At 35.2% G+C, this 14,626-nt stretch overlaps 1 protein-coding gene across 4 annotated transcripts in view; it reads right to left on the bottom strand.

Moving 5' to 3' along the window:
• PNPT1 (polyribonucleotide nucleotidyltransferase 1) overlaps positions 1-14,626 on the bottom strand; it is a 48,528-nt gene that overhangs the window by 29,188 nt on the left and 4,714 nt on the right. Inside the window, exons 2-9 of one of the 4 annotated variants that reach the window (XM_007075384.3) lie at positions 12,162-12,222; positions 11,498-11,572; positions 10,701-10,806; positions 9,832-9,881; positions 8,765-8,828; positions 8,621-8,668; positions 7,619-7,732; positions 514-700 (exon numbers count right to left, since the gene is read on the bottom strand). In XM_007075384.3, the coding sequence (XP_007075446.1) occupies positions 514-700; positions 7,619-7,732; positions 8,621-8,668; positions 8,765-8,828; positions 9,832-9,881; positions 10,701-10,806; positions 11,498-11,572; positions 12,162-12,222 (705 nt within the window). Of the gene's footprint in view, positions 1-513; positions 701-7,618; positions 7,733-8,620; positions 8,669-8,764; positions 8,829-9,831; positions 9,882-10,700; positions 10,807-11,497; positions 11,604-12,161; positions 12,223-14,626 lie in introns of those variants that run through there. The other 3 variants (XM_007075385.3, XM_042981424.1, XM_042981423.1) reach the window with 3 other exon arrangements.

The raw sequence follows: 14,626 nt of genomic DNA on the forward strand, positions 1-14,626 counted from the left end.
GAACCTCAGCAGTTTCCTTGGATAGATATCCTATACTTTCTTTTTACTTTTTGACACAGAGTTATGTGGATTATATGAATCTTAACCAATAAATTCCCTCCCCCTTGCATTTGGGATTCAAGCTTAGGCCCTTGAAGAGGGAAGTGGGTTTATCCTTTTTAAGGCATTAATGACTGATACTTATGGCACTCTTAATTTTGGGGGGGGGGGGTGGGTGGGTAAGAGTACACAAGTTGGGGAGAGGGGCAGAGGGAGGGAGAGAGAGAATCTTAAGCAAAGCATGGAGCCTGACATAGGGTTCAATCCCACAACCCTGAGAATCATGACCTGAGCTGAAATCAAGAGTTAGACACTCAACTGACTAAGGCACTCAGGTGCCCCTGGCACTCACTTTTAAAATAGAAGGGTACCATGTTAGTAATGCATGGACAATGCTTCCATGGGAAGTTTTTTTCTGAGAGGAAATTAAATCTGATAACAATTTCAAATTTTCTTTTGTACAGATATTCTTACTTATGAGTGTGTTCCACAATCTCTGGTGAAGGGGTAAATAACTTCTGAGGTGTCCTCTTGGTAACACCAATTTCTTTTACCAACTGCTGGATGCCCTGAATTATTTGTTGGGTATATTTTACCCCCACTTTAATAGCATGGCAAAAGTCCTGTTGTAAAATGTTCTCTGCAGAGGCTTCCATCATAACTATTTAAAGGGGAAAAAAAAAAGATTGTCATTGAACGTTTTACCAGTATAGCCTTGTCAGTGCTACACATGACATGCATGTATATGACATGTATACATACATGTATACATGACATAAATACTACAGATCAATTTTATTAATAGTATATCTACTTTTTAAATTTCTTCCCTTAAAATCAACATACTTCCAAAATGTAAACAGCAATAAATAAAGAAAACTTAATATCTGAAATTAGGTTTACATTTTTCTTTAATTTAATAAGGGACTTCTCATAACAAGTGAAACGAATTATGCATACTTATTTTTTAAATAAGTTCTGAGCTATAATTCAAATACCATAAAATTCCACTTTTTAAAGCATACAGCTGCATTTACTTTTAATATATAGTTAAAATGAAATTTAAAAACAACAGCATAGTAGATATCCAATAATGTTTCCTGTTTAACAATTATTTGCTGTGACTTCCTACTTAATTTTGTCATTGTCACATTGTCTACTGCTTGCACAGGTGGGGCGAAATCTTTTGAAGTGATACTGTTTCAAGTAAGCCAACTAGAGGACAGTAGCTATTACCATAAAAAGGGTGTTTATGGTTTTGTAATATTAAAACTCCTGTGTAAAGCAGAAGAAACCCCAAGCAGTGCTTCTAGCATGGTATCTAGCTAAAATCTGCTATTCAGGTTTGGCTTTGGTTTCTGCTAGGCTGACAGACTCTGGCCTGCTTGTGTGTCATTCCTGGCACTTCTCCATTTGTACCAAGTCAAAGATCCTGTAATGCAAAGATATGATAGTAATTATCACATCTAATATGTTTAATTACATCATGTTGTCATTAAGGTCACTTGTAATGCTTCTAGTTATAATCTAGAATGAAAAAAAATCTTATGTGCTTTGTATGTTGGAATTCCATCAGTCAGTTGAAGGAGACCTGTGAAACTAAAACGTTAAAAACCTAACATTTGTTGGGAATACAAGCTGGTGCAGCCACCCTGGAAAACAGTATGAAGGTTCCTCAAAAAACTAAAAACAGAACTACCCTACGACCCAGCAATTGCACTACTAGGCATTTATCCAAGGGATACAGGTGTGCTGTTTCAAAGGGACACATACACCCCCATGTTTATAGCAGCACTATCAACCGTAGCCAAAGTATGGAAAGAGCCCAAATGTCCATCGATGGATGAATGGAAAAAGAAGATGTGGTGTGTGTGTGTGTGTATATATATATATATATATATATGCATACAATGGAGTATTACTCAGCAATCAAAAAAGAATGAAATCTTGCCATTTGCAACTACGTGGATGGAACTGGAGCATATTATGCTAAGTGAAATTAGTCAGTGATAGAAAGACAAAAATCATATGACTTCACTCATATGAGGACTTTGAGACAAAACAGATGAACATAAGGGAAGGGAAACAAAAATAATATAAAAACAGGGAGGGGGACAAAACAGAAGAGACTCATAAATATGGAGAAGAAACAGGGTTACTGGAGGGGTTGTGGGAGGGGAATGGGCTAAATGGGTAAGGGGCACTAAAGAATCTACTCCTGAAATCATTGTTGCACTATCTGCTAACTGGATGTAAATTTTAAACAATAAAAAATAAAATTAAAAAAAATAAAAACAAAACAAAAAAACCCTAACATTTGTGTCATCTGAAATCTGGAAAGAGAGGCTAAAGATGGCAGGCTGAAAAGTACTGGAAAAATAATAGCTGGAAAGTCCCCAGATTTGGCAGTGACATAAACCTACAGATTCGAGAAGCTGAGTAAACCCTACATAGGGTAACCCAAAGAAAAACATATCATAATTAAACTTCTAAAAATCAAAGACAAAGAAAAAAAATCTTGAAACCAGCCAGAGAAAAACAACACCTTACCCGTATGGGAAAAGCAATTCAAATAACACTAGATTTATCATTAGAAACCATGGAGGCCAGAAGGAAGTGGCATAATATTTTTTAGGTGCTGAAAGAAAAGAACCTGGGGATCCCATACCCAGTGAAAATATTTATGAAATAAATAAATGAAGGAATGAATATTTAAGAATGAACTGATACTCTTAAATGAAGGAGAACTAAGATAATTTGTCACTGGCAGCCCTCCCCTAAAAGAATGGCTAACAGAAGTTCTCTAAACAGAAACAATAAAGAAACCATGGAATACCAGGAAGAAAAGTACCTGTTAAGCAAAAATGTAGGTAAATACACTTTCTTTCTCCTCTTGAGTTTTCTAAATTATGTTTGATGGCTGAAGCAAAAGAAAAAATTGTAACAGCCTGTTGTGGTTCTAAATGTAGAGGAATATTAAAACATTATATTACAAATGGGGGAGGGTAAAGCAAGGTAAAGTTTCAATACTTCCCTTGAGATATGAAGCAGCTTTTCTGTCACCATGACGCTGAAATGGTTATATTCTTCTTCTCATCAGTATTCCCATGACATCCTCTCTCACTTTTCAGATTAATTTGAACTGAAGGTTTTTTTTTTTAACATTTATTTTTGAGAGACAGAGAGAGACAGAGCATGAGCAGGGAAGGGGCAGAGAGAAAGGTTGATACAGAATCTCAAGCAGACTCCAGGTGCTGGGGTGTCAGCACAGAGCCCAACATAGGGCTCGAACCCACAAACCACAAGATTATGACCTGAGCCAAAGTCAGACGCTTAACCGACTGAGCAAGCCAGGTGCCCCTGAACTGAAGATTTTTAAAAATGTATTTGACAAATGTAAATTATACCTCAATAAATTCATTTAAAACAATATGAAAGAATATAATAAAGAAAATTAATGGCACAAAAACACACAAACAGACCAATGGAATAGAATAGAAACCCCAGAAACGTATGGCCAACTAGTCTTTGACAAAGCAGGAAAGAACATCCAATGGAAAAAAGACAGTCTCTTCAACAAATGGTGCTGGGAGAACTGGACAGCAACATGCAGAAGGTTGAAACTAGACCACTTTCTCACACCATTCACAAAAATAAACTCAAAATGGATAAAGGACCTGAATGTGAGACAGGAAACCATCAAAACCCTAGAGGAGAAAGTAGGAAAAGACCTCTCTGACCTCAGCCGTAGCAATTTCTTACTTGACACATCCCCCAAGGCAAGGGAATTAAAAGCAAAAATGAACTACTGGGGCCTTATGAAGATAAAAAGCTTCTGCACAGCAAAGGAAACCACCAACAAAACTAAAGGCAACCAACGGAATGGGAAAAGATATTTGCAAATGACATATCAGACAAAGGGCTAGTATCCAAAATCTATAAAGAGCTCACCAAACTCCACACCCGAAAAACAAAACCCAGTGAAGAAATGGGCAGAAAACATGAATAGACACTTCTCTAAAGAAGACATCCGGATGGCCAACAGGCACATGAAAAGATGCTCAACGTCAGTCCTCATCAGGGAAATACAAATCAAAACCACACTCAGATATCACCTCACGCCAGTCAGAGTGGCCAAAATGAATAAATCAGGAGACTATAGATGCTGGAGAGGATGTGGAGAAACGGGAACCCTCTTGCACTGTTGGTGGGAATGCAAACTGGTGCAGCCGCTCTGGAAAACAGTGTGGAGATTCCTCAAAATATTAAAAATAGACCTACCCTATGACCCAGCAATAGCACTGCTAGGAATTTACCCAAGGGATACAGGAGTACTGATGCGTAGGGGCACTTGTACCCCAATGTTTATAGCAGCACTCTCAACAATAGCCAAATTATGGAAAGAGCCTAAATGTCCATCAACTGATGAATGGATAAAGAAATTGTGGTTTATATACACAATGGAGTACTACGTGGCAATGAGAAAGAATGAAATATGGCCCTTTGTAGCAACGTGGATGGAACTGGAGAGTGTTACGCTAAGTGAAATAAGCCATACAGAGAAAGACAGATACCATATGTTTTCACTCTTATGTGGATCCTGAGAAACTTAACAGAAACCCATGGGGGAGAGGAAGGAAAAAAAAAAAAAGAGGTTAGAGTGGGAGAGAGCCAAAGCATAAGAGACTCTTAAAAACTGAGAACAAATTGAGGGTTGATGGGGGGTGGGTGATGGGTATTGAGGAGGGCACCTTTTGGGATGAGCACTGGGTGTTGTATGGAAACCAATTTGACAATAAATTTCACATATTGAAAAAAAAATAACATAATAAACAATAGATGGGATATTTCAAGCACGATGTGAGATTTTAGTAAAATAAACATGAGATGAAGCTCCCTAACAAAAAAAAAAAGAAAATTAATATTCCTCAAACTTTGTTTTCACTAAACTTCAAAGCAATTCATTTTAAAAAATACTTGATAAGAAAATTCCTTACAGTTTTGTATCTATAGACCTGTGCTGTCCAATATGGCAGTTATTAGTTCCATATAATTATTTGCATTTAAATAAATTAAAATTATATAAAATTTGAAATCCAGTTCCTTAGCCATTCTAGCCACATTTCAAATGCTTAGTTGCCACATATTCAAATATAAAACATTTACTTAATTGCAGAGTTCTACTGGACAGCACCTGCCATAGAGGCTAAAAATTTACACAAAAATAGCTTGTCTAAATGCTTACTCTAAACTGTTAACCATTTTCAGCAGTTGAAGATTTTTGAGATTAGTTTAAAACTATGAATTCTAGATATAAATTTCTTAAAAATTGTTACTGGTATACTTTTTCCTAAATTATATCCTAGCACATGTAGAAAGATCAGTGATATTAAGTGTACCAGTTGAACACAAGCAGAATGTGTAGAATGATGGCTGCTGAAGTCATCTGGCAGCTAAAAGCACAAAGAAATTATTCTTTCCCTATAAGGTCATGCTTTAAAGATTTGGATTACTAAATTTTTAAATAATGGAATAGCAGTAATTAATTACTTTTCTGTATTTTTGTATCCCAGAAGTTCCATGACTTGGGCCCAATATTAACTTTAACACATGAAACATGAAGTAAAATGTGTATCTGGTGCATCGTTATCAAAGTAGAGAACTGGCTGAATATCTTCATGGAGACAGTGATGGCAAAAGACATAAAATGGAGGCTGGTAATTTCTGAAACCAATCCTTTAAGAGGTTGCTTCTGAAATACTCTCAGTTTCCTAGTTACTCAGGATAACCTTCTGATGGTTTCTTCAGTCTCTAGACTGCAAGAGAGCAATCCATCTAGAGAGCAAGAGGTAAGAAGAAAAAGTAGAAGGTTGCCTGTGAGGTTTCTACAGCATGCCATAGATGCAATAAAGATCCCCAGTTCATTCCTCCAACATCTACATAAAATCAGAGTTCAAAGTCCAAAGTAGGTAGAGGCTATATATATGACTATATATATGACCATTTATATGATATAAATTTTGAAGCAAGTTAATTTCTGTGTCTGAATGATAACAGCAGGTATGAACGGTATGCCTACTAGGTACTAGATATTATGTTAGGTACTTTACAAATCCTGACTCTAATCTTCACAACAACCCTATAAAAAAATAATTTACTAAGTAATGAACACTACTTGTTCACTTGTAACACTATTTCTAAGCAAAAAAAATTTCAGATTCAGACCAAGTAAACTTTAGACAGTAAACCAACACTTTGCTCAAGGCCCCTTCTGAGATGTTCAAGAATATGAGTCATCTGTTATTCATGGCTTCCCCAAATCTTTGCAATGTTCTCTCTACACTGTAATAGTTCCCTACAGTATGAATCTCACCTTCTGGAGGTAGAATCCAAAACATTTCCTTGCTTCCCCTATAGTCAAGGATGCAGTCATGTGTTACAGTTCTGCCTAGTGTGATGTAGGTGAAAACTGCTATGTCGGGGCTCTAGGAAAGCTCCTTGAAAGGGAAGGTGACTTACTCAGTTGGCATACATCTTTTTGTTATTCCCCTCCTTTTTCCTTCCTCTTGCCTACAAATCAGCTAAGTTGGTCAGAGCTCCAGTAGCCAGTTCATAAGCATGAAATAAGGGCCACACCTTGAGGATAGCAGGGCAGAAAACTGAAAGGAATCCAGATTTCTTAAGATTTCATAGAGCCACTATAACTGTCATGGACCCACTTGTTATTTATTTTACCAACACAATCTCTAATATGTAGATAACATACAATTCCTATTATATGTGTTTTATCTACCATATAGTACCAGATTCCATCTCCATTACTGACCAGTATTCCAAAAGAAGCTGGAAATGAGGTATTTCATATGTTAATTGTACAAAAAGGTAATAAAAGCTCAGTAGTTTACATTTCATCAAAATATTCCCACATCAGAAGATCCCATGTCAGAAAGTCCCAGATATCAAATATCACACAGAATACACTGATATGAGACCTTAATTAATTTGTCCAAGGTTACACAGTTAACTGTGTGGCAGCTGTTGGGTTTCAAGCACAGGTTATTTTGACTGTGGAAGCCAATTCTCCTTCAACAGAACTATGCCACTTTTCATTCATACAATTATGACATTTTTGTTACAAGGAGCGAGGGTAACCTACGGTCAGTGCATTTCTTCATTAGTTTTCTACCTACTAGAAATAGGTCACCTCTTTTTCAGAGGACATTAAACAGGTTTTGAATGATGAATTAGCTAAATTAACATACTTAAACTAATAAAACAATTTACTACCAGATTTAGAAATTCAATTTTTAGACTAGCTTTTTAGTCTAAAAATAATTACCAGAACTGTCGTGGAAAATAAAAATTTTTGTAGATTTCAATTAAACTTGTACAACATTCTATAATTCTAGGTATTGTTTGATATGTAGCAAGAGCACTACCACAATAGGGCAGCAATAAAACAGAACAAAAATCTTTATGGCTAATTGACAAAACCCAAATACACAGAAGTATACAAATGCATTTTTAAGGAGCCAGAATTTATAAGTAAAATCCGGAACAAATGTAGTAAACTACTTACCAATTTGACTTTTAGGTGCTCCAGCAACCACTAGATTTAAAGTACTGGAAGACATTTCTTTCCGTGTTGGATTAACAACACACTCTCCATCAATCATTCCTATTCGGACTGCCCCTAAGATATATCAAAATACAGGCAGTTGTGCAATAAAAACTCAGTTTTCAAGACATTATTTCAGTGATAGCTTCAATCCCTATCTTTAATTGTGACTACAATAAAATCCATATTTCTACCATGGTATTTAAGGCCCACAGAACATCCTACCCCACCTTACCTTCTGGCCTCACTGGAGCACTCTGAATTGCTCAAATACACTATTTCTTCCATACCTCTGTGATTATGCTCATGCTCTTTTCTTGGGCTAGACTGTACTTTCTCCAAGGCAAATGCTTACCATCTGATCCTACTAAGGTTCAGCTTTAATGGTGAGTACTCTGAAAAGCCCTCCTTGACAACCTGACTTCACAAGACTAAACCCACCCTTTTCTATCATTTTCTTACCATTTTTACTATACTTCTATAATGCTGTTTATAAATAATTGTTTCCCCTACTTACATTGAAAGCAAGAATTGTGCCTAGTCTGCCTTTATTCCTTCAGTTTTTACCTTAGTATCTGGCATTTAGGATATTCAAAAATTACTTACTTGATGAGTCTTTTTTATATTGCATGAATACAACTTTTAAGAGTCATTAAGTTCTAAACATGTTTTATCCTGAAAGACTATGTACTCTAACAATTTCCTATTCCCCCACAAAAAGTCCTTAAACAGAGGAGGCAACTAAGAAGTCAAAGTATCTAGGAACATAAAAGTCTCTAACACTGTAACTTATTGCTATCAGAAATAAAACTCAAGGCAAGGATGAAAATATCTCAAAAAGGAATCTTAGATGGTCATCTAACTAAACTCCCTATGAGATTTACAGAGCCAGTAAATCTATGCCCTTGCTATAGCATGCTCACTAGTAAAAAACATGTTTCTTATTTTCAAATCCTAACTTACCAATAGGTCCATTCCAAGGAATATCTGATAATGAGAGGGCTACAGAAGCTTAACAAAAACAAAGAAAAAAAATAAGAGCTGAAATAAAATTATTTCATACCTTTAAAAAAAGGTGATAATTTTAATCTCGATTTTTAAACTTACCACCATTAATTGCTAGAACATCAGGTTCATTAACACCATCTACTGCTAACAGATTACAAAGTACCTGGTACAAGGGGAAAAATTTAAAGCACTTAAAAAAAATCTACTTGATTTAGGAGGATTATCATTTTTGTTAACATCTTGAACTAAAATAAAGGATCACCATGTGGTTAAAAATATGGACTTTATAGTTAAACCCTTATTTCTGGCTATCATTTAACTACATGCTTGACTATGGCAAATTACTTAAGCCTCAAAAGGTTCCTTATATTTAAAAGGGAAAGATAATAGCACCTCCCTAAAAGATATTCTGTAAGTTAAAGGTAATATTATTTGTAAAGCATTTACAATACTGGGCATGTTGAAAATATTCAGTAAATGTTAGCTATTTCTATTACATAAAAATACTGTTTTCTATTAACAAGCATAAAGAAAACAAATGAGTGAATTACTTTATTATTACACTGCAATAATACGCCTATGTCATATACTTAAGAAAACAACTTAAAAGAGAGAAAACTTCTTGAGGCATCCTTGCAAAGGCATATTTATTTTTGTCAAATAAATAAAAGTTAATTAAAGTAAATTAATGGGTCATTATTCTGAGAGAGAATAATATTCACAAAATATTAAAATTATAATAAAGTAGAAGAGGACCCAATAAAAATAGGTAATAAAAACTAGTTGTAGTGATTGTCCTAGCCTCTGACACTAATCTGACTTTCAGGCCCCAGCCTGATCTGTCCCCGACCTCCTTAATTGCTATAAACTTTTGCTCTAAACCCTGTTTCCTGCCTCAGAGCTTTTGTGCTTCCCCCCCCATCTGCTCAGAATGCTTCCTCCACACTCCTAGGTTGGCTAACTCCTACTCATAATTCGGTATCAATTCAAATTGACATCAGATTAATATTAATTTTTAAAATTATTAGTATGTTTTTTAAAAAAAATGTAAAATAGCATCACTAAAAATTCTTATTTTGTTCTTTAATATTTAGCCTAAGTAGTATTATAGAGATTCATTACATAATTTTTGATTAATCTGGAAACAAACGTAAAACAGAATCTACCTGTGTATCATAAAAGTAGCCAGCTGGAAAGAGAGGTCTAATTGAACGATCTGCCAAAAGAAAAAGAAAAGTAAATAGTACTGACAAAAGTTGCTTTATAATTCAACCTTTTCACTCTATTAAACACCAGGCTGGAAAATAATATAGGTAGCTGTTCAGATGTTAAAAAAAAAAAATCCCCTTGGACTGACTTACTGAGAGGGTCATGGATAAATGTCAGTGCTTCAATTAATCTATACCATGCCCTAATAACAAAAAACTAGCAGGGCTGGAGCACACAAGTCTAAAATTGGGGAGCAACGTTTCATTTCTGTTCCAAAGGCATCAGTTACATATATAAGCAGAGGAAAGAGACTTAAGGCCAATAACAGACCAAAAGAAAATCTTTCGAGGTATTTTGTGTCTGAAGAATCCATATACATATACACAAACTAACAATTTCTATTGTAGAAGAGCTATAAACTCAAATGATCCCACAATATTTAAAGATGTCAAAGATTTAAAAGATTGCAGGCACATTTCAGTAGTTGAATATAATGCTTTCAGGAATTACTATGCTGAATATGAAAATGAAAAATACTAGAGCAGTAGAGGCATGAGCCACGGAATTTATATTGTCAACAGAGATTCATTCATTTCATCGACCTGTATTTACTGAATGCTCATTTTGTGCCAGGTAGTATACCAAGTACCCAGGATTCAGTAGTGAATAAACAAAATTTTTTCTTTCATGGACCCCACATGAAAGTAAATAACCTCAGGCAGTGTTAACTTAATGGAAGAACATTTAAGGGAACTGTAGAATATAGATAGAAGAAAGGCTAACAGAAGCATATCAGAGAGAGTTAATGTCTCTATTAATATCTTACCTATTACTCGACTTGTAAGAATTTCTTTATCAGAAGATCCAATCTCTCTTCTAAGATAGTTTGTGGGAATTCTACCTGCTGCAGCAGCCTTCTGTCTATAGTCAACCTGCAGTAGTAATGAAAAAAAAAAATGAAGTTCATTTAACTCCTTTTTATGGCAACTATTTCCCAAGAACCACTGTTCAGATACTAACTCTCCTGAGGTTGCTAACAATATGGTCCAGATTAAGAATGGAGAATATTTTATTTACTTTTAGTGTTTTGTATGTCTTTGGGAAGTGAAAGCTGATACAAGTATTTCAGTAAATTGATTTTTAAAAAGCCCTCCACTTAGCAGTGAGAGGACTATGTAGCCTCACTACTTCCCAGAGTGGCTTATTCTACTCAAATTAAACATTCCCTTTTTTATATCAACTCTGTTCAATAAAACTGCATTCCCCTTTTCATAATAGAAGGAAGCCATAAACTCCTAAAGTTAGAACTCTTTACTCTTCACCAAACATACTTGCAGACTCATACTGAAGGGAAACCTATGAAAGCAATGAATTCATTGCTATTCAACATCAAATATTAATGCACTTCACTGTTGTCAACCTGGGCATTCTGAAGTATGCTTACTACTAATACGAGAATTGGTTATGAAGGAATCAGTCTAAATTCTTTTAATGACTCAGTATCAACTAAGGAAAATCCTTTACTGTGCAAAGTTTACATTGTGCACTCACTAGACACTAGACAAAAATATTGCAAATTCTACAGTGCCATATTACTGTTTAAATAAATCAGCAAATACTTACCACCAAAGGCATGAACTGGGAAGGTGAAGGTTTTGTTTTACTGACTGCTGTGACCATCACTGCAGTGTCACCTGACTTAAACATAAACAACAACACTGGCAAATTCCTTAAAAATCAGACATTAACATATAAGTAGTGACTGAATGAATCCTTGCTCCAGTTTAATACAAGAGAACAGTTATCCCAAGACACCATAATGAAAATAATCACAACTAGTCCAATCTTGATCCTTTCTACAAGATCATGATCTGTTTTATAACAGTTGCTGAGCTTTGCAAAAGCAATAGAACTAAAACAAGAGGCTTACTGATAGCTTAACCACATCCAATCATATTTTCTAATTCTTATGAAGAAATTTAGGCTATATATAAAGATTTCTCAATTATTACTATTAAAAGAAAAAAGTAAAATCACATTCTCTAGAAAAGCATTACAGAATATATTAACAGAATAAAACAGAACCCTAAGTTTGGAACACATCTTAAAGGTCATTTAATATATCCAGCCTTCTGACTCCCTACTTCTCTGGAATGGTTCTGAAACTAGAAATGGTCTGCATTAATTTCCAATACCACAATTCTAAGAAGTTATATGATGCTGTAAAGACAGTACCGGTCTCCATAACCATTTTTAAGATGAAAATTTTAAAATCTGGACTTTTTACCTGTACTACAGCAGAGCCATCTGCAAATCTGGCCAGTTTTCCAGAGGATATCTCTAACTTTCTGTTTAAAAATAAAAATTCAATACAAAAGGACTTAGGTCATCAGTACAAATTCCAGCTTAGTATAAAATACTCTAAAATATCTAACAGAAGAACCAAGCCACACAGGCTCCCACCCAGCAAAAAACAAACAAAAAAGGGATAGAGTTCACAATTATTATCAAAAGTACTAGGGGAATTTAAGAGCTGCTTAAGGAAAAATATAGAAACCAAGGCACAGAAATAATCTGAATGAAAGATAAAGTATATTGGGGGTGCAGAAGCTAACTGCATTCCTAAATGTTAATTCCCGTTTACAACCTTAGTCTGTCAACCTTAGTTTACAACCTTTGTCTTGTTGATAAAAGTAGACTCTTAACTCACACACTGAATCATTTCCCTACTTACAATCCTTTAAAATATTCTCCAATGCTTTCAGGACAAAATATAATTTTTAAATATTGCCTACAAAGACCTTCATGTTCGATAATGGTGCCAAGACAAGTCAATAGAGGGGAAGAATAGCCATTTCAACCAATGGTACTGGGACAACTGGATATCTATATGCAAACAAGTTAATAAACTGGACCCCTTCCTTTCCTCATACTATAAATAAAAATTAACTCAAAACAGAGTATAGACCTAAATGTAAAAATTAAAACCATAAAATTCTTAGGAATACACATAGGAGTAAATCTTCAAACTTGGGTTAGCCAACATCTTCTTATATATGACATCAAAAACACAAGTGACAAAAGACAAAAACAGACAAGTAGAACTTTATCAAAATTAAAAACTTTCATGTTTCAAAGGATATCAAGAAAGTGAAAGAAAATCCACAGAATAAAAGAATGTATTTGCAAAGCATGTAACTGGTAAGGGACTTGTATCTAGAATATGTAAAGAATTCTTACAACTCAATAGAAAGACCAACAACATTAATTTTTAAATTGGCAAAGGATTTGAAGTCTATCCAAAGAAAATCTACTAATAGCCAGTAAATACATGAAAATATGCTCAACACCGTAAACCGCCAGAGAAATGCAGGTCAAAACCACGATGAGATAATGACTTCACATGTACAAGGATGGTTATGATAAAACAGATCAATAAAAAGTGTTGGTGAGGATATGGAGAAACTATAACCCTCATACAGTATTAATGGAAATGCAAAATGGTACATCTCCTTTGGGAAATAATCTGGCAATTCCTCAAGAGATTAAACACAGAAGTGCCATATGGCCCAGCAATTCTACTCCAAGGTATATAACCAAGAGAAATGAAAACTTGGGTGGTGCCTAGGTGGCTCAGTCCTCTAAGCATCTGACTTCAGCTCAGGTCATGGTCTCATGGTTTGTGAGTTTGAGCCCCACATCATGCTATCTGCTGTCAGTGTGAGGCCTGCTTCAGATCCTCTGTCCCCCCATCTCTTCTCCTCTCCCACTTGTGCACATGCTTTCTTGCTCTCAAAATAAATAAATAAACTTAAAAAAAAAAAAAAGAAAAGAGGAGCACCTGGGTGGCTCAGTCAGTTGAGCATCTAACTTCAGCTCAGGTTACAGTTTCATTGTTTGTGAGTTTGAGCTCCACATTGGGCTTTGTACTTACAGCTCAGAGCCTGGAGCCTGCTTCAGATTCTGTCTGTCTGTCTGTCTCTCTGCCCCTCCCCACTCGTGCTCTGTCTCTCAAAAAAATAAAGAACATTAAAAAAAAAACATAAAGAACAAAAAAATAATAAAAAGAAATGAAAACCTGTATGTCCATTCAAAAATTTGCATATGAACGTTCATAGCCACAGCATTTTTCATAATGGCCTCAAAAAGGAAACAATCAAAATATGTCAATGAATGAACAAAATGTGGTCTAATACATACAATGGAATATTATTCAGCCATTAAAAAAATGAAGTACTGATACATGTTACAACATGGATATGCCTTGGAAACATAGTAAGTGAAAGAAGGCAGTCACAAAAGACCACTCATCATATTCTATTTATATGAAATGCTCAGAATAGGCAAACCCATAGAGACAGAAAGTCTGTAGATTAGTGGTTGCCTAGGGCTATGGAGTTTGGGGAGAAATGGAAAGTTACTGCTAATGGGTCTGAGGTTTCTTTTGGGGGCGATGAAAATGTTCTAAAATTGTGGTGATGGCTGCAAAACTGTGAATACACTAAAAACCACCGAATTGTACATTCTAAATGGGTAAATTGTATGGCACGTAAATTATATCCTAATAAAGCTGTCTCTATATATAATAAACAGTCAGTATTATTAGCATTATTTCCCAGCTTCTGGTGAGTACAAAAAGAGGTTAATGAAGGCTTGAAACAGATCAGCAAAACTTGTCAAAGAAACTAAAATTCATCAGAGTATTGTGAAGCCTAACCAACTCAGTGACTCCTAAAGATACGGAGGAAAATG

This window comes from Panthera tigris, chromosome A3, assembly GCF_018350195.1.
Source record: "Panthera tigris isolate Pti1 chromosome A3, P.tigris_Pti1_mat1.1, whole genome shotgun sequence".
Taxonomy (NCBI): Eukaryota; Metazoa; Chordata; class Mammalia; order Carnivora; family Felidae; genus Panthera; species Panthera tigris.